This window comes from Aulostomus chinensis, chromosome 2 (assembly GCF_037954235.1).
Source record: "Aulostomus chinensis isolate RoL2024-O1b breed Wild chromosome 2, RoL_Achi_v1.0, whole genome shotgun sequence".
NCBI classification, from domain to species: Eukaryota; Metazoa; Chordata; class Actinopteri; order Syngnathiformes; family Aulostomidae; genus Aulostomus; species Aulostomus chinensis.
In genome coordinates, this window is record NC_141321.1 from 26,008,169 (window position 1) to 26,028,575 (window position 20,407).

The window sequence follows — 20,407 nt, forward strand, 5'->3', positions numbered from 1 at the left end:
TGGATGGATGGATGATAAAAGTAAACGCTGTTTGTAAATGTGTATGTGGCGTGTTGTGGCACCTTGCAGCTGCTGCGAGTAGGTTCTTGGCGTTGGCTGCTGCAGGATCTACAGACAGACTCTTGGCTGCCAGGAGCAGCTTGCTGGACGCCATGGAGATGTTCTTCAGGTTACCGATTACCTGCACCTGGTCGTCCTTCTTCTAAAAGAAAAAACATGAAAAACACATCATTTCAAAACAGCGTCAGATCCCACTTCTCCACTAATAGTTTTGCATAGCCATTGTGTAGTGATGGATATTTGAAAGTCTGAATGAAAATCACTCATGCAATCAATACAAAATATGAAGACCTGAGTATGGCCGGCCATCTCGATGCCAGCGTCAAGGAACTCATCAAAGTCCTCGCTGAACTTCCCGGAGGCCACAGCCAGCTGGCTGCTGGAGCCCCGGGAGGCATGGACCACCTCGCCTGCTGACTGGTTCAGTTCCGCTGCAGTTTGGTTCAGCTCAGTCTGGGCCTCCTGGAATGACTTGGAGGCTGGAGGGATCTGAATGACAGAAAAACAGACTGATTACTCATATCCAAGTGAAAATTAAAACCATTTCTTGAACTTCCAAGTGCCCTGAGTGTATTAATATACAGGCAGGTCACGGATGAGTCACTCATACTCACAGTTTCAATCAGAAGCTTCTTGCTGGCCTCACCGATGCTCTTGAGAGCCATGTCCACGTCCTTCTGACCAGGCAGACAGTTGACACAGTTGTTCAGGGAATGAGACACAGCCTTGGCCACCTGGAGCACAGCGGAAAATGAGAGAAGAGCAGGTTCAAAGCTTTTAATCCTACATGAGGATGTGTGCAGGTGACCAGGTAGAGCTGGGAATCTGAATTGAAAATGTAAAAATGTGAATTGATGAGAACTGATGTCACATTTCACAATTTTATTTTATTTTTTTATAAATATGAACAGTACACGTGTGTGTGATGCTGTACAACAAAATTGGGCTGTCACATCTCATCGATTGATAATTAAAAACACACATTGATGTTTATCTTTTTTGTGAGGAAAATATGAGGACAGGTCATTAATAATTCATAAAACTTATCCTATAAATATGCCACTGGGTTTATTACAGGGGTCCCGAGCAACATTTAGCAGATGTTCACTTCCATGTGTTATCAAGCTGATGCAGATGTATATCTGGCTCACACTTTGCCTGCAAGTAAATATTTACCTAAACATCTTGAGCAATGTAAAAAGAGCTGTTGGGGAAAAGATATTACTTTTCTTTTGATTTTATCTTAAAAATAGGACTTGAAGATGATTTATAACAACACAAATAAGGAAGGTCAACATTTAAGTCAAATTCAGCTGTACGTAAACTTGAAAATACCCAGTTTGAGTGTGTAAATCTTCTGGGACCCACTCAAATTATTTTAAACGAACTATGATCAAATACACGAGATGGAGTTTGTTCACATGTATGTGTATAATTCCACATGAATGTGAACCTGTCTGTTCATATGTGTCAAACAATTTGAAAAGCAACAGATGAAAAATAGAAAAATACGCACAAATAGTGAATTGTTGAGGTGATACCCTTGCTGGGTCACAATGGATACAATCCAATATTGACATGCTCTATTTAATCATAAATATTTATGGTAGTTTCAAACTCGTAAAAGTAAAAAAAACTAAAACCCTTTTTATGAATTCACAGTTCATTACCTCATTACCCAACTGCAGTACTCTCACAGCCCAAATTGAAATATTACATTTATTTTGTGTGTGTGCGTGTGTGTGTGTGCGTGCGTGTGTGTGTGCGTGTGTGTGTGTGTGTGTGTGTGTGTGTGTGTGTGTGTGTGTGTGTGTGTGTGTGTGTGTGTGTATCCAGCTCATTGATAAAACAGACAGGATAGAGATAATGCTATAAAGTGACTGACAGACTTAAGAAATGACCGGTGCAGTCATCTGAGGGTGGGACCAAGTTTTCCAGCTTACAGTATCAGGACACACTCGTAGCAGTGAAAAGCACAACAACTACAACCTCCACCTACTTGGAATCCTACACAAACTCACCTGTGCCAACCTCTGCTGACTCTCTGCGTCTCCAGGGGAAATCAGAGCCTGCTTGGCTTCATGAATGAGAAGCGCTGATCCCTCCATAACATCCCGAGCTGAGTCCAGCATGGCAGCAGCAGCCTTAGGGTCTGAGGTGGAGGCAGCGACGCCACGGGCTGCCTGGGCCAGTGTTTTCAGGGCCTGAGCCGTCTCCCTGGCTGCTATTCCTGCACATAATTAAGACGAAAGAACCAACTGCAGTCAGAAATCCTATTGCTGAAGTTCATATGGCATTGACGAGATAGTTCATGTACAACACGTGCTAAATCAACTGGCATCCTATTCGCACAGAATGCTACTTTAATGCAATAAGACAAAATGACTGAACAAATGTTTAGCAGGCAGCAACAGACGCAAAATGTAATTTGGTACAAGAGGTTGTTTTCCTCATAGGCTAGAACCAACAATAAGAGTCTTCGACCAATATTATATATTATTGATAACAACATTACTTAAGGAAAAGTAAGTAGGATCCAGTTGAGAGGAACATTTCTCCTCAGGGGACACTGCTCTCTTAATGAAAAAATTTCAGGTGAAACATAACATTTTGGTGGGTTAAATTATTTAATCGCATTTGAAATACTTCACATTCCTTCATGGCATGCGAGAAGGAGAAAGAAGTGTTTTGCAGAGTGTGTATTTATATATAAAAAAAAAATGCTCGGGGAACAGTAAGACAAACGTCCTAATCATTTAATTAACACTGAAAATAATACAAGGTCACACACATCAACACTTGTACTGCAGTGAGGAGCATGAATGTGAGGACACGTTTACAAACACTGAAAGGAAAACCTCATGGAGACATTTATCCATCCAGTTTGGAAAAAATCTGAACATGAGAAGTCCAGTTACAACAAGTTCATATTTGGTGGGGAATACATTTTAAAATTGCCTCGCCACAGTAACAGGATTGAGCAAAAACTTAAGAATAATGTCGTTGCTTCTTCAATGGCCCATGATTCCAGTTAGGTTTTGTGAAATTCTGCTGCCAGACGAACCAACAATCGTCACCTTAGTGGATGTAATAAGGTGACTGATTAAAGACTTTGTGTCCACCAACCTGTGTAGTGTTCATTTCCTTGTGCAGCGCAGGTGAGAAGCTGAGCCATCGAGGATCCGACAGATTTGGAGGTGCTGCCTAGATCCTGAGCACACTTCTCCAACTGCAGCGGAAGAAAGAAAACAGAGGCAGAAGTTATATGGTAAATATTAGGCTACAAAACATCACTTCCAGTCAGTACCTTCTACACAGATGTAGTGAACATCAAGCAACGGCAGTTTTTCATTTCAGATTTGGGGGAAAGTAAAACTGAAGTTCTCTTACTGATTCTCCAGGTAGCGGTTTGAGCTGGGCATTAACAGCAGCCAGCTTGGCATCTTGCAGCTCACTTCTGAGGGTCTGAATTGCGGTGAGCGCAGAGTCGATCTCCATGGGCCCACAAGCTTCATGAGCCTATAAAATACACTCAGTCTTACTACCAAGAGGGTGCATTTACTCAGGTGCTGCTTGGGTCCAAATACTTTTCATTCCTCTTTTTTCTCGGCACATTTTACAGAGAAATATTGCACTTGGCGGTTCTTTGACGACAAAAGTTACGAGTTTCTTTCCTAAAGAGTTTTACATAAACAAACATACACAACTTTTGACTTCTTGATATTATTCTCTGTTTGTTGAAGGATTAGACACATTTGTCCATGTCTGAAAGGAAGAGGCGTTCTGTGTGTTCTGTCATCTATGTTGATGTCTCTGTGCTCTACCTTTTGTGCAGATGTCCTCAGCTCAGCCAGGCAGGTGGCCAGGTTCTTGGCACATTGACCCAGTTGCATGGCCGCAGCCTGATCAGTTACCGTGGGGACAGATGACTTGGCTGAGGTCACCATCTTACTACCAGGCTAAATAAGATAGAAATTGGAGAAAAAAAAAACAAAACAACAACAACAACAAAAATTATTCTTTGGGATTTTAAAGAAAACAACAAAACAAATGTCTCCTGGGACCGCAAAAGAGAATCCTCTAGACAAGTTTGCTCCAGGGAACAAGAAGCACAGGTTAACATCCTGCACCACAAGGATGTGTTTGTGGAGAACCAATACTCCTACATCTCAATCTCCCCACCGCAGTGCTTCTTTAACTGTTACAACAAAAATAGGTTACAGGCCTATTTTCAATTTGTCCCCACATGGAAGAACTATTAATACCCTGTTCAGTCCGATTCCCAAATCAGGAGCCGGTATTAGGTCAGAAAGTTTGAACAATTCCTTCTCGAACAGTAAGAAATAGGGAGGGCCAAGGGGTGTGTGTGTGTGTGTGTGTGCGCGCGTGTGCACTGCACCTGTAGGAAGTTCTGGCTGGCGATGATCAACGCAAGTTGTGCGCTGAGATCCTCTGGTTTTGCTTGGCTGCCTCGTACCCCCTGGACCAGCTGTGGGATGTGGTCTGCCACTGCCTACACAAGCGGACCATCACGTCAACAGTTTAGATACAATGAGCTGCAGCAGCACGTTTGTTTACGTATGTTAAAGGACCCATGAAATGAAAAATACATTTCCCAATTCAAATAGTGTCCCTTGTGTCGACAGCTGTCTTAATATATGCCAAATATACAGCACATATACTTCCTAAATGGGTGTCAGAATGTTTGTCTTTTATCATTCAAATGTTTGATGACTCCTCCTGCACTCCGGGGCACGACACTTCGACATCTATTTCATAGGGCCTTTAAAAGTGATGTAACATTTAATCTAATTTTTTTTTTTTAAAAGAGCCGAACAAAAAGCCATCCCCACCTTACAGCTCTGAACCAGCTGCTGGTGAGCTGCAGTGTTCTTGTTGGAGGCAGCAGCATTCTGGGCAGCAGCGATGGTCTGGGTGGCTGCAGCTGCTGCCTGCTTAGCAGCATTCTGGAAGATGACGCACATGTAATAGGTGTTCAACATTAGCTATTAGTCACAGTTATATATAACAAAAGACCTGTCCTTAAATACTCAGGTTGATAGTAGAATAGTAAAATATTGAAGATAATGAATACCGAAACTGATGACAGTTAAGTATAACATGCGTATAAGTGCACATTTTTACGGGATTACATTCTTATTTGCTGTGGTATCTGAGTCATGAGCAAAGTTTCTATATGTTTCTAAACTTGTTCAAGTTAGATTTTCAAAGCCCACTTTAAAAAAATGTGGCATCCAACCAGAATCGGAGAGAATCTGACATTTACTGGTAAATGATACGCCGCTGATATTGAGATTTAATACACCATGTTCTTGGATGGCGGGTAACAGCTGTGACCGTCATGATTTTATAGATGGTGATGCAGTTTCCTAATTTATGCTACTTTAGAGATGGTGACATTTAGGATTTGTCTTGTCACGTTTTCCTGGAAACATTTCAGTCTCATCTCCCTGAATATGTATCTGAATATATGGTATAACCCCTTTCTGAATTACAAAACTGACATAATACATTTCGCAGGAGTGGTTTGTTTCATCACTGCTACCGCTGACCTCCAGTCTGTTGATCAATTTCTTCTTAATGGCATTCTGAGCTGCAGCGTTGGTGGCAACACGGAGCCCCTCTGCAGCTTCCCTCAGTCTCTGCTGCTGATCCTCGTTCTCTGGATACGCTGCAGCACCCTTAGAACACACACACACACACACACACACACACACACACACACACACACACACACACACACACACACACACACACACACACACACACGTTAGGACACACATGCCATTTGAGCTGACAGTCCAAAAAGAGTACCGGCAATAAAAGAAAATGCAATTTTAAAGGAACGTGCCAACTCATGGGTAATTATCGTCATTTGCCATCATCTCCAAAGAATATAGAAAACTTTCCTCCGTGAGCGCAGTCGGGAGGTGAGACACACGGAGAAAAGCTGACGGCTAGTTAGCTTAGTGCAAAAAAATGGCAGTAGGTGGGAAATGTTAGCAAACTTCCACCAGATGTTGAGTTTCAGGATCTTTTGACACATGTACGCTAACACTTCCCACCCACTAACATTCACTGTGCTAAGCTAACCATCGGTCAGCCGTTCTCCAAGTGTCTCAGCTCGTTGACTCACACAGGAGGAGAGAAGCGTATCCATCTTCTTGTCTGGCTAAAGGGAGGTGGGACAATAAATGTCATTTCCTCATGAGTTGGTGTGTTCCTTTAAAAAAAAAAAAAAAAAACAAAGTGTGCTCCTGAATGCAATAATAATCCAATATCAAGGTGACATCTTGCACTACTTTTCTTTTAACGTTTCTGAGAGACTTAGCGAGACTTTAGCAGTCATCATATCATAAGCAGCGCCAACACCTTCACTATTACCATCAGCACACAAACATAATATGAGTTAGAGATATGAGGGAATGACACAGACTTAATCACAGCACTCCGCCTACGCTACAGCTCCTCTTAGGTTAACACACTCCCTGCTTCACTGACAGCTGAATGGAAAGAAATGCTCTTCATTCATATCAGCAAGCAGCTTGTGTACCTTGCAGTGCTAACCCTTCCTGAGTTCTGTGGAAAGCAATATCACTTAGTGTTTCCTGCAGTAAGAGAGAAGGCTCAGCTTGCTGCCATTAGATTAATTATCTCCAAACATGGTAGCCTCACCTGCAGCTAAGCAGATATGTGAGTGTGCACACGCTTGGAAATCATTAAGCGTAGTTTTTAACCCCACAGAAACCACATGAGAATCACTAGTAAAAAACAAAAACAAAAAACAAGTGCACAGAAACAAAAATGTAGTTTTGCTGGTAAGTAACTGAATATTCTCTAAAATCAAATCAGTCGTCCCTGTCGGCCTGGTGGAAACAGTTGACAACAATTATATAGAACAGCCTATTTGCATAATTATCTTAAAGGTGCTGACGTTCAAAGGGAATTGCAAGATATTGCATGCAAGTATACATCATAGGAAACTAGCCTTCAAATAGCAGCATCTGTTTTATAATGACCATGCAAATCATGAAATAATCCGGCCATTAGATAAACAAGCAAAAAAAAAGAACAACCACCATGTTGTGTCCAAGCATATTGTCAGGAAAGAAATAAGCTCAATTAATCAGTTTCCAAGACAACGTCTGGGTAAGTGCTGAGCTTCCACTGACATGTATAAATATACAGCTGTGACTGGTGATAAATCTGGCGTCAAACTCCACTAACCAGCTGCAGGGCATCATTTAATTTTCACGGTGGAAGTGGAGAGCAATTCATATCAGCTTGTGATTCAGGAGACAGATAATGAGGCTGATGTAGAGGGAGATGAGATAAATAGTTGTGATAGAGGAAGATGGGCTCGCTGGCAAACCTCCCTTTCAGCAGTTTAGGAGGAAAGAGTTTGATGTCGTCTTACTCTTAATCTCGTTTCACTGAAAACTCCAGGGGTAAGACTGAATGTGTGATAAATCTCAGTGCTGCTCTGCCACATTATTGTACAGTTTAACTCTTTTAACTTTCACTTTCAACCGTAAGGAAGCAGAACACTATGAAACCAAAGGGTCATGTCTTCATAAATCAATTCGAACGTTTCAGTTCCTTAAAATTCATTGTTATGCTTGAAGATCTTAAATGATTTGAGGAAATTATTCATTTCTTGTATTTTTTCCTCTTATTCACTGACCACCTGAGGTTTCTCTTAGACTGAACAGAGGACTTTGTCACTGAGAGGTCTTTCACAGTAATTATAACGGAAACCGCATGAGAATCAGTGGCAACGCTTTGATCAGAGACCAGAACGAATCCAGGGGCTGCTCCTAGAACAAGAGGACAGCATTGCTCACTGTTCTCTAATCCTGATCTCAGAGCTGTACATTCAGAGAAAATTAATATAGCAAACTAGAGGTCTACACACTCGCAAATTTGGTCATTTGTTATCATTTGTTCAAGCTTCTGATCATCTTGCAATGTTGTCCGTGTTTATGGAGGTTTAATTTACCATATTAAAAAGAGAGAGTGTAAAATCACGTTCAGAGACATGCATTTGGATTGAGGTGATTCAAAGTAAAGCCATGAATTTCTACTGATGGATTTTTGCAGCTGGATTAGGTGAATTATATTTTACAGTGGCTCCACAGCTCACTTCATTTACTGCTTTTTGTTGTCAAAAGTTCAGCTGTGAATGAAAACTGAAAAGGCAATAAAAAAAATAAAACATTTTTTTTTTAGCCTCATTACCTTTGCTGCCTCCACCATTCTTGCAGTGGCGTCTGCTAGCAATTTCGCAGCTGCCAGAAGCTTCTTAGAATTGTCCACATCCACTTCAGCTTCAGCATCGGACCTCATGGCATTGACCAGGTCTGAGGTGGCTTGGGCCAAGACCCGGGCCTGGCGAACCATCTCTCCTGAGAGACCGAGTAGGAGCGAGAAAGCATGAGAAATGGTCCATGTGATACACAAACACGTTTAAAATTCTCTTTCTCTACTGTCATTTTTCCATTTTATTAATCTCTGGGTTCTTTTTCATGAACTTCACCTAAAATAACAAAAATCTTACAACATTTCCCTCCTATTTTCGATCACTTGCAGTATGAGGAACAACTTGTTATTTTCTTAAGTCTCTTTCAAAGTTAACTTACATTCCTAAGTGAGGGCTAATGATGCAAGAGGTGCTGGCAAACCTTAGTGAAGCAGATAAATATTTCACAAAGATTACGCTGATTTTTATTTGATTCTACTTAATTTTGTATCAGTTTCAGACATGTTTACGTGTTGAAATGACTCATGGTGTGTCCATCCGTACTGGGACTTTAACATAGTAAGGTAACGTTAAAGAGCTCAGTTAATGTTAAAGAAAAAGTTGTGGGGTTAGAATGTCTGCCAGTGGGGGAACAACACACATAAAAAAAACAAAAAAACAAACCACACTTTAATCTTTCCCTCAGTTCAGTGTGGTTACATTTCTCACACTGATGTAATGTCTCCCAGATTGCGTCTGGATATAGAATGTGACTTATAAAGCAACAATTAAATGTGTCTTTCCAGCTGCTTTGGTGTGTCTCACTCCCTCTGAAAATATTCTTGGGAGCAGACTAATGAGGTAAGACAAGAGGGATGGAGGGAGATTTGTGTCTATAGTCTCTCTGTCTAAGCAAACCTGGCACACCACGAAAGTTAGCTGGCAGCAGGCATCTTTAATTCATGTCAACCTACCAGCCCATGTGCCAAAACTCCACTGCCCCCCCCCCCCCCCAAACACACACACAAAAACACCCCTTTTTTATTCAGAAATGGCAGCTGTGACATAACCTGACACATTTGACACCAGTTTAAAGGTGGCGTACACCTCCTGGCTGCATGTGGTCAGGCCCACTGGTCTGTTAAGTCAATCAATCTGCCTAAACTGACAGCTGCATCGCTTTCAGTGCAGCCCGCCATCACGCCAGCCTCAGAGGAGAAGACGGGAACATAGAATGGCAGGAATCTACTACGCTAAACAGAGCTGTGGCAGGTGAATGTTAAGGCTTACAGTAGATGTTATTTACGTTCTTTTTAACGATGAAACACTGATTATAAACTACATTATGCTCTTTATAGTTTACCCAGTTGTATTTGTGCCAAGATAACTGGTTAGTATGCAGAATCATTTCATTTATTCTAAAGCCATGCTAGTTTAATTTAACACAGCTTTCAACAAAATGCTAACAACACTGTGTTAACAAGCTCACAATGCCAATGCTAACACGCTGATGCTTAGCACTTAATGTTAAATGTGAACTATAGTAGCGTTTAGCATTGTGGCATGACAACAAACAACACTGAACACAGAGAACTTTCGCATCAAAAAAGTTTATACAACTCATCCTGAGAGCTATTTAAAGGCCTGTAAGGAATTTCACGACGAACCATACAACAGTGAACCTCATGGTGGCGCTAGAGGACGCTCATCAGTTATATAGGATTAAAACTCAGATGACCATGAACGTAACCACCCAAAATATAAATTGCTTGAACAGCGGTTAAACATCCTGTTTTGGACTCACCTGCATCTCCCATCGAGCTGAAGATACTCTCGGTGACGGTCATAATGGTGTCCGTGGCCTGGTCGTAGCGTCCGATAGGCTCCCCCCTGGAGGTGTACTGTCGGACGTGCTGCAGGAGATCTCCCAGAGCCTGGCTCACCACGCTAGCTGCTGCACTCACCTTCGGTACATCAGATGTTAACTATGACAGTGCATTATTCCCTACTTCTTCTCTGCTGGGCTAGAGCGAGGCACCCTGAACTCATTGTTTTCACTGCTCTTCAAGTGTGTGTTAGTCCTACACACATCCCTGAGTAAAAAAACTGGTGTGGTTTCAATGAAAAAAAGAAGGCCTGAGAATTTGTATGCAAGAAAACCCCATTTTGTTCTTGTTGTATTTTCTGGGTCAAAGATGTCACGTCCCCCAAGGTGTCGTTTGTGGCGAACGAAGCCCTACCTGTTTGAGGAGCTCTCCGTCCTCAGTGGCGGAGAGGCAGGCCTGGACGCAGCTCTCCACCGAGCGATCCACCAACTTTCCAGCTTCGATTAATTGCTCCTGGCAAACAGGGGAACTGATGGTGGGACTCACCACCTACAACAGCATGGGTGTGAGGAGAGGGGGGAAAGGCATCATATACCGAGGAAAAAAAGCTATGAAACAGGCTAAAAATAAAAAAAAATAAAAAAAATACTAATTAATCAACTCATCGTTTATTCTGTAAAATGTCAGCAAAGGTAAGTCTGTCCAATGGTTAAAAAAACAAAACAAAACCCACGTATATTAATTTAGTATTATTGAGGACAGAGAATACATACATACATACTTTGAGAATACTTTTCTTTTTTTGTAATATTTTTGGTTCCAAAAAAAATAAATCTTTTTTTTCAATGAGTTCATCTCCAGCTCAAAGTAATTATTCAATATTCCCTGTGTGACTCAAAGGTTGTCACAGCAGTGTATTTATACCAACGTAGACGATGACATTTAGGTGTTAAAGAGACTTTTCATAATTCAATTGCAATATCTATTTGAAAGGGATTTAGCAGATGGTTCTCATCACATCACCATGCAGAGAGGTGAGGATTTGTTTACTAAATGAAACTATTCAGATTAGGAGCCAGGAGGGAATTTTACTAATTAGAAGCATGTGGGTTGTAAAATTAAGGATGTGCAAATAGGATGAGGGCACAGGGTATTATCTGACGGTGCTTTAGTGCATCCTGATACGTTCACTCTTCAAAAATATGAGCAGAGAAATATCAGGCAATTCAAACATTTGAGGGAATAAACTTTAACTTATCGAAACAATGTGAAAAACAATATCTAATTAATGTGAATGCACATTCATTCCATAGGTGCTGTCGTAGCTCCCCACGTCGTGTCTTTAAAAAAAAAAGAATCAGCATGTGTCAAACTGAACTTTGACTGGGCTCTCAAGCCCTCACCACTGAGAGGCCACGAGATAAAAACTATTCCCAGAATTTGATTCATTTGAAGTCAGAGGATGATGAAGCTGTTTCTCCGAAATAACGCTTGTCCCAAAAACCTATCACTAAAATCATTATTCGATTCGTTTGTGGCAACAGGAAATAACTTTTTCCCATAGATTCAGTTAAATCATGGGAACAAGTTATATCTTGTGGCCATGACTTAATCAAAGCCTGGGGACAAGTTTTATCTTATGGCCACAAATTAATTAATTAATGAATTTGTGAGAACAAGTTGATTGATTTGTGGCCACAAGATATAACTGGTTCCCATAAATCAGTCAAATCAGGGGAAGAAGTCACCTCTCGTGGTCATGAACGACTCAAATCTTGGGAACAACTTGTATCTTAGCTGCCACAAATTATCAATCAATTTGTGTGAAACAATCATATTTCATGGCCACAACGAATCAAACTGAGGAGGTAACTTTTTTGAGAATTGGGTACATCTGATCACATTTTATACTCAGCATGTGTTATTATTTATGAGTCACACTTAGGGTTGTTATGGGGGGGGGGGGGGGGGTTGTTCCTGTTCATCAAATGAACTTCCTGCAGACACATTGCTGTACCTTGGCACACGCCACCAGCTGAGAGGTGGAAAGGGCACACTGGGTGGCTGCAGCGATGACTCGGTTTTGAAGAACAGTGTCCTCGGCGACCTGGGCAACATTCTTGGCCTTCAGCACCAACATGGCTGCGGCATTAGCCACCGCTTTGGCCAGATTCATCAGGACATCCTGCACAGGGAGTAAAGCATTTATAAACCATCCCAGCCAATCTGCCCACACCTTAAATACTACAAGAATTATATTGACATCATAGGGTTACATCTGCAGAACTGAATGCTTGTAATGGCATTAAAACATTGTTGCTATATTCAGATGTTCACGATGTGGCTCGGGTATGCTGAGTGACAGTTCCTGGGTACTGAGGTTTCTGTGAACATTACACTGAGGGACGGTGGTATGATAGATGCATGAGAGCTGTTACCTGAAACCTCTCGTCTGTCTCGTTCTCTCCAATCTGGCGGAGGAGGTCTCCGCTGGCCTGGCCGATGCTGCCTGCTGCTGTCAGCACAGTCTGTCTTGGCTACACACACACACACACACACACACACACACACACACACACACACACACACACACACACACACACACACACAAAGCCATCAGGAATGAAACTACATTTAGACGGCTGGTTCAAAGAAGCATGGTACTCTATTTTGAGCTTTAGCTTCTCTTTAATCTGCATAGAGTTTAAACGTTCCCTTTTGCAGCATCACTGTAAGACAGTCAGCAGATACAGAACATTCCGACACACATGAACAATTAACTCGACAGTCGCTTCGTCCGACAAGCCTCCATGTACTGTCACACTCCCTAAGATAGATAAACCTGAGCTTCATGATTATCTGACCAACGCTGCAGCACATGAACACATGAACGTTTCTTCCACCAAATGAAGAACAACAAATTCTTAACAAATGTCAGTGAGAACGTTACAATCCTGAAGCAAAAGTCGATGTGTGCATTCCATTATTCATTAGCACACGAGTGAATGATTCACATCGGGGCCGGGGCAGTATATTTAAGCTAGCTGTTTCCATTAAAACAGAACATGCCTGCCGGTCAGCCCAACCTCAGTCAGAGGCCTTCATTCAGACCAGCCAGGACAATCCAGTTAGCTAAGCCTAGCCTTCAGCAGGGGATGGGAATATAATTAGGGGCACTTTGGAGGACCAACCGAGACGCTGCATTATTAAGAGATGCTCCATTGTCACAAGAGTTGCTCTACAGCAAATTTAATTAACCTAAGGTTAGGGTAAATTAGGCCGAACAAAGCTTGTTGTGTGTTGCCAACCAAAATAAAATTTGGTATTTCAATGAAAAAAAGGGGAGAACTGACGCTGGAGTCTCCATTTTCTGATCATCAATCTATTCTCACTATCTGCCGTTCATTCTCCCTGTTCTCCACTTTAGGGCTCAATAGCGAGTCTCTTTTCAACACCTGATTGTACTTTATATCTTTCATTGTCCTCAGTAAGCTGTAAAATTACATTTTCAGCATTCAGAATTTAGAGAAAAACTACCAATATTGTATTTTTAATAGAAGAGCTGCAGCAGCTAAATGATTACTCCATGAAAAGGAAATGAATATCCAACGACTTCTGACAATTCAGTTCTATCTTTTTTGAAGCAAAAATGTCAGACAGTCATTTTTTCTTTTCAGACTTTAAATCTGAGAGATTTTATTTATTTAATTCTTAAACAAAATGAAAAGTCTTAGGGTTTTGGACTGTTGGATGTACCCCCAAAAAAACTGAATGTGTCATTTTTGGCTCCAACAGTTTAAATGAGTACTTTTCGGCGTTTCTTCAAAGTTTCATCACTTAATTTGAAGATAATTGTCAGATCAATGATGAAAATAATCACACGGATACTTGCAGCCCCAATTAGGAATAGATAATATATACATAAGACTAAAAAGGTACCATATGAAGACAGACAGACTGACAACTTCAGGCTTGTTATGGACGGTGCATCTACTCAGGAGTTGAATTTGACATGTTTCACTTATTAAAATCTGAGTTTGACATTCTTCTGCTCACCTCTCCAGACGCTGGCTCCACAGCCTTCAGCAGGTCTGACACGGCGCCTGCCAGTGTCCTGGCAGCCTTCATCAGATCGTTCCCTCCGCCCACCTCATCCTCCATCAGTGCAGCTAGCAACTTCACACCCTTTGACATCTCTGTCAGGTTGGAGGAGATGGTGGTGATGGCGCAGCCCACCGCTGTGTAGTCGGTGTCAGTCGGGTCACCTGTTGAGGGAGAAAGAGCAGAATAAGAATAATAAAACTGATGGAATTCAAATCCTGATAGAATAAAAGCAAACTCACTAGTGAGTCACCACCTTTAATAAACTAATCAGTCAAGCAAAGACTCTCAACCTTATCATCCAGTGCTTTCCTTGACAAAATGCTGCTTTCTGTGAATAAAATAAATAGTGCAGTGTAGAACTACTCTATAAATGTTGTATAAAAGTAGTACACTATCTGTATTTGGCGCCATATCAATAGATTTACTGAATTTAGAGACTCTGTATAAACACACCAGTGCTGAGAATTACATTTGAAAAAGCACAGAAATGAGGGACACTGTTATCAGTCCAAAGCCCAGATAACAAACCCGGCGAGTGTTTCAGACTGGCACTCAGCCAGCCGGGACCCTCACTCCCATATTCACCAACCACAGCAGGATACGAGTGAACCACTAGACTTTATTCAGGATCTACAGTCGTGTTAATGAGTAACAGAGTGAAGCAAAGACAATAAATTGTATATAATTGGTCAGGTAACTTTAACTCTGCAGAAAATAGGACCCTTATTTTTACTTAGAAAACTGCAGGCTCATGACTTGCTACATCAAGTGTCCCTAGAGACTTAAAATCATTGTAGATAGGCAGATAAAATGTTTGACTTTTATTGACAAGAAATATCATAAAATGCATCAAAAATTTGTTTCGCTTCCAAAGATGAGAGGAGCGTCTTTGTTTCCTGCCCGCTAGAAGACAGATCTGAGGGATAATCCAGTATTATTCTGCTGAGTCATGCTAAGATACTGACCAGCGGTGAGGTTGACGACAGACGCCGTTCCTGCAGTGATGGCATCAACCTGAGAGTGAATCTCATGCTTTGACTCATCCATCTTGTTCTGGATCCACACCTTGGATGCCTGCACAAAAACACGGAGGGTCAAAACACCTTAAGACCTGACACCCTTATGTATTGCCATGATGTGATGGTAATCTAGGATTGTGAGCTTGACTTCTAGGTTGTATATTAACTGTTGATGCACTTCAGCATACCATGTCCTGTCCCAGTGGAGGCAGGTCGTCGACCTCCCCCAGGTCAATCTGGGCCTTCTGCACAGCTTGCATGCTGGTGTTGATGGTTCCCATCAGAGCCTGCTGCGCTGAGCTCTACACATAAAAATAAATAAATAGCATCTGCGTTTCATACAGTATAACCTGCAGAGACAAAGATTCTTCTTCTCTGTGAATTGTTTGCACATGACAGGATCAACCATAAGGAAGGAAAGATGGATGTGTAGTGATGGTCACTGACCCTTCGGTCTTATACAGTATGTGTGGCTTGGAACAGAATTCATTACCGACTGAAGATAAACAGATGTCCTTCTGAGGGCCATTCTGCTGGATTCTTACCAGTGGTGGCATGTGTCCGCGGTGCATCTGACCCATTGTGATCTGCTGTTGAGCAGATGGCATGGTGCCCATGCTGAGCGACTCTGTGCCAATGGAGCCGGATCGGATCACCCCTGGCAGCGCCACAGAGCCATGCTCTACCCGGCCAACGCGGTTAAACTGCTGCTGAAGGATGGTGGACCTGCAGGTGCAGGAAGACACAGGTGTTCATAGGATATCTAGCAGAGCTAACGGAGCATCGCCACATGATTTAGGGATCATTTCCATTGGTGCATCTAAAATGACTCCATTATTCCTATATCCATTTTTTACCATTCACTACTGCGTTCATCATCTGTTACTCTAGAATGCAGAAGGAGGCAGCCATGTATATTTGCTTAGCTTGAAGCTAATAGGGTCTGATGGCTAACAGCAGCTACAGCAACAAAACAATAACAAAACCGCCCAAAATCCTCCATCTAAACATCTCAAGTGCTTCATCCAATACAATCTACGTCTTCTTTATCCAGCCAGAATATGCTAGAGTTTGGCTGTTGTTTTATAGCTGTTGTTGGGTCACCATTAGATTCAAGTTAAATACACGTGACTGGCTCTTCCTCTTGCTGCAGTCACAGAGTAGTAATGCAAGAAGTCTGTATGAGCTCTATACACCTATTTGTGAGTACTAGAAAGGCAAGAAACACTTCTTGCGTGAAGTAGTGCTTTAGGGAACAATACCACCACATACTCTGGTTGAGTTTGAATCAGATAGCACCACATTTTTTTTAAAATATTACCATACGTCCATTATCTACATGGCTTACATTTCTTCATGTCACAGGTATACCATGAAACCCCTAACATACAGAGACACAATCAGATGAATTGCTTTCTAATGGAAGAGACGTGAGCAACTGTGTGAGCGTGTTTTTGGGAGAAATTTAACAACAGCTAGCGTCGCTGTACGTGTCAGTTGGTAGGACACACAAGGCAGACAGACAATGCCGAGTCTTTCCACTGCGTACTTCAGCAAGACAATGCCTTGTTTTGTTTTTCCTCAGATAAGGCCTTCCAGAATTTGTACTGCTCTTTGTTTGCAATATTAAAAGCATTTAGCCTTCGGCCAGTGTAAAAGCGCTGATAAAAGAAAGGAGAACAAAAAGTCTAATCATACTTTCTCAGTTGAATGTAGGGAAGAAATATCAACTGATGTAAGGCAGGAAAAAGGCGTGTGTTACTGACTGAGCATCCACAGTAGATAAATGAGCTAATACACATTTAATCAGGAAATGGTCAGATAGAGGCTTTGCTTGTCCAGTGTAGCGAAACTATCCTCACATGATTATTTCTCTAGATGAAGTCCAGCTAAGGAAGTATTCATGTGGTGAAATGAGGTCCTGGAAGATGGATGTGTGAACTGCAGTCGGAGTTGGTATTGAGAAGGAAATTGAAAAGGAGGCAGTCTGATAATTGTGTTTCGCAAGAATAAAATGCAATAACGTTGTGCTACTAACAGCACTCATATTCAAACATCATCACTCAATAGCAAAGCACAATAATGCACTGTAGAGATTTTTGAGAACCGCTGCAAAGATTTAGCAATGAATGTTTGTTTTCTTTCTTTTGCAAAGCTTCACGTTTGTAAATTGTTCAATACTCGAAGCACAGTTGCCTATAGAAAGATAGAGATTAATGGAGTAGCTCAGACTGGTTGCACACACCATCGGGGATGTGGCGCTGTGAGTGTGTCACTACACGGCCTGCTTGTGCGACGTACGCTCTGAACTCTTCACCAACTGCCATTACAAAACAAATAATACCCTCAACTCTTTTTTTGTAAAAATTCACATGAAGGTAAAGGGAGGTGATGGGACTTGCTCTTCAAATGCAAGCCAGTCTGTTGCTGTGGAAACAGCAGGAAGTGTCTTCTGGTCTAATCTTAAATGTTTGGCTGCAAAAGTGTGACATCAGGTTGAATTTCCCAAACTCTGAGGATCTCTGGTTCAAATTTTCAGGTCCGTGCCTCCAAAGCCCTGTTTGAGCAACAGTTGCTCATTTACATACTTTTTAGGGGAAACGGATTCCTCCAGCATGGTTGATTCCTCATCGCCCTCTAATCCAAAGCGATCTTTGCTTTGTTTCTGCACAAAAGAAAAACACACAAACATTAGTGGCAACAGCAGCTTCAGTGATGGATGCTGCACAAAAGACAAAACCTGAGCTGAAACCAACCAAGAACTGAAAATAGGAACTGTATCGATTTAGTCCTATTTCTAAAGCTTTGGCTGTACCACCTGCTGTTCAAAGATCAAATGGAATTCAAAGTCATTTAGTTTAGGGATAAAAGTTTATCTAATCTCAGGTGTGATGAAGACAGAGAAGTACCACATCCCAATGGTTCAGAACTTGATATACCTGCATACCAGTGCTCCATGAGGTCAGCTGCATTTTATGTAACTGCAGCTGAAGTCCATTGTAGCCGGGCTATAACAAGCATTTACACATCCGAAATGTTATCTACCACAGGAGGAGATTGATTCATTATGATTCATCTTTGTCTCTGGAGATAAATGTCTCACCTTTTTGAGGATGATGTCGATGTAACCGGCAATGAGCTGCGAGATCTGTTCCCCTTCAGTGGTCTGAACTGAGTAGTAGCTCTCCTGATACTCCCCAAAGTCCTACACACACACACACACACACACACACACACACACCCGCTAAACAACCATTTATGCTGGACTGTGAGGAAAGTACCCTCTTACCTTGGAGTGTACATGCTGTAGAATGGAATACTTAATGCTAATTCAATTTCATACGAATGCAACACAAAAACCGATATGGGAAAAAAAAATTCTGCGAAGGACATTTTTGTTGAAAACTGAGACATCTGAGCCCTTCATATCATGTACGTACCGGTACATTTTACAACACATCAAAAATTTCAGTGGATTGTTTCAAAAAAATCTCAGAGTCACAAGAACATACAGGCAAGCTCTCTGCTGAATTAACAGCAGGAAATGGAAGCTGTGTTAACAGCGCAGATCTGCAAGATTAAATCCATGTTGCTCATTGACTTGTGGGTGCTGACACAAAGAAGGAATATTGACAAGGAAGACAAAAGGGAAGAGCCTGCTCAATAACAGAAGTGCATGAGGGATTTTAAGGAGCAGGGGAACAGTTGGGTTTACTGGGAGCCTCTTGTACTGATTTACAACCAGAGATACTGCGCCAAGTGTGGACAGAATGAATAAAAGATTACGGTAAATGGGTGCAAGAACAAAGCCAGAGGTAGCAGCTTGATGAGCAACACTGTGGAAGAAGAAAACCCAATTTCTTACACTAAATTGGAGGGTAAGGGCCAAACCGGAGCATCTATGAAGCTTACCAGGGTGAAGCTCTTGGGTGACGCTGCCCACCTCTTAACAGTGGTAAGTGGCCACTCTTGAACCACATCTTTGGTCTTCTCGTCCACTCTCATCACAGACTCTTTGGTGATCCCCAGGAGACGCGGCACCAGCTTGTTCTTACTCTTCATCTTTTCCTGCAGAAAATGAAATGACTGAGATTACAGCTTCTCCCGTTGCTCGTTACTCATCAACAAAAACGGGTATTAGACAAAATCAATAAGACTTTTTGCCTGCTCAGTGGTGAACTGACTTGATGGTGGTCACGTGTTTGGAGCTTATCAATATCAGTTTTGGGCTATTAGGCTGATTTTATTGTGCTATACTGTCACCAATTAGCCTGAGTATTTGAAAAGGGAAACACGTTTTAGAGTATAATTTGTCCATTTCATTAAATCCTAATCTGACAATACTCTGATTTAAAGGGTTAGATTGGTAGATGTCATGCTGAATCTAAACTCTCAACTACTTATCATTGTCATGGAACCCCATGGCCCCATGGAAGCTATGTGTTCAATCATTTATTTGTTTTAGGATCAATTTTCAACCTTGGAATCTTCATCTCCCGTTGAAGTGTGTTTGCTCGTTTTATCTCGTCTACATATATTAACTGCAACTTGTGGCATTAACCCTTTCATTTCTTATTGCACACACAGAAAAAAAACAAACTCAGGCTAAATGAGATCACTCTCATCAGACCACTCCAATCATTAAAGACTGAATAAATAAATGAAATGCACAGTAATTTTCTTGAATTTTCTTCATCTCGCCTGAACTGCAAATGTAATATGAATAAATACTTGAATGAAAGGCATTTTTAGAGAAGTGAAGAGATGAAAAAAAATTATAAATATCAATCTTACAGGCCTAGCAGCTCACTGATGTGCTAAAATTTAAATTACACTGTCTGTCCGATAGGAAACAGTTTCTTTACCCAGCTAGTAATTAAAATCTTGATCTTAATCTGGGTTTTTATGTGGCTTGCAGCAGCTCTCAGCCTCCGCAGTATTCAATAAAAGTCTACTCTCATCCTCCAGATACTCTCCAAAACTGACAGACAGTGGCCTTCTTTTTTCTCTCCCGCGCATGGAAAGAGCAAACGTGTCAGGAGCTTCGGTGGCTGAGCAGATGGATAGTATGAGACGGGTTGTGACGTCAGGGCAAAGAGGTGAGTTCTGTAAAGGTCCTGGAGGGAGTCAAAACTTTA

General features: G+C 41.6%; 1 protein-coding gene across 4 annotated transcripts in view; it reads right to left on the minus strand.

Annotated features, from left to right (window-relative positions):
* Positions 1 to 20,407, minus strand: part of LOC147269594 (talin-2) — an 87,091-nt gene that overhangs the window by 22,066 nt on the left and 44,618 nt on the right. For 3 of the 4 annotated variants that reach the window (XM_086187592.1, XM_086187607.1, XM_086187598.1), the window contains 23 exons: positions 19,182 to 19,337; positions 18,373 to 18,474; positions 18,209 to 18,277; positions 17,858 to 17,934; positions 15,815 to 15,995; positions 15,458 to 15,571; positions 15,216 to 15,324; positions 14,203 to 14,411; positions 12,585 to 12,683; positions 12,164 to 12,331; positions 10,561 to 10,695; positions 10,125 to 10,284; positions 8,320 to 8,486; positions 5,634 to 5,762; positions 4,914 to 5,027; positions 4,460 to 4,573; positions 3,885 to 4,019; positions 3,451 to 3,579; positions 3,187 to 3,289; positions 2,082 to 2,290; positions 675 to 794; positions 352 to 549; positions 63 to 202 (listed from right to left, as the gene is read on the minus strand). In XM_086187592.1, coding sequence (XP_086043718.1) covers positions 63 to 202; positions 352 to 549; positions 675 to 794; positions 2,082 to 2,290; positions 3,187 to 3,289; positions 3,451 to 3,579; positions 3,885 to 4,019; positions 4,460 to 4,573; positions 4,914 to 5,027; positions 5,634 to 5,762; positions 8,320 to 8,486; positions 10,125 to 10,284; positions 10,561 to 10,695; positions 12,164 to 12,331; positions 12,585 to 12,683; positions 14,203 to 14,411; positions 15,216 to 15,324; positions 15,458 to 15,571; positions 15,815 to 15,995; positions 17,858 to 17,934; positions 18,209 to 18,277; positions 18,373 to 18,474; positions 19,182 to 19,337 — 3,137 coding nt within the window. The remainder of the gene's footprint in view (positions 1 to 62; positions 203 to 351; positions 550 to 674; positions 795 to 2,081; positions 2,291 to 3,186; positions 3,290 to 3,450; positions 3,580 to 3,884; positions 4,020 to 4,459; positions 4,574 to 4,913; positions 5,028 to 5,633; positions 5,763 to 8,319; positions 8,487 to 10,124; positions 10,285 to 10,560; positions 10,696 to 12,163; positions 12,332 to 12,584; positions 12,684 to 14,202; positions 14,412 to 15,215; positions 15,325 to 15,457; positions 15,572 to 15,814; positions 15,996 to 17,857; positions 17,935 to 18,208; positions 18,278 to 18,372; positions 18,475 to 19,181; positions 19,338 to 20,407) is intronic. The other variant, XM_086187614.1, reaches the window with a different exon arrangement.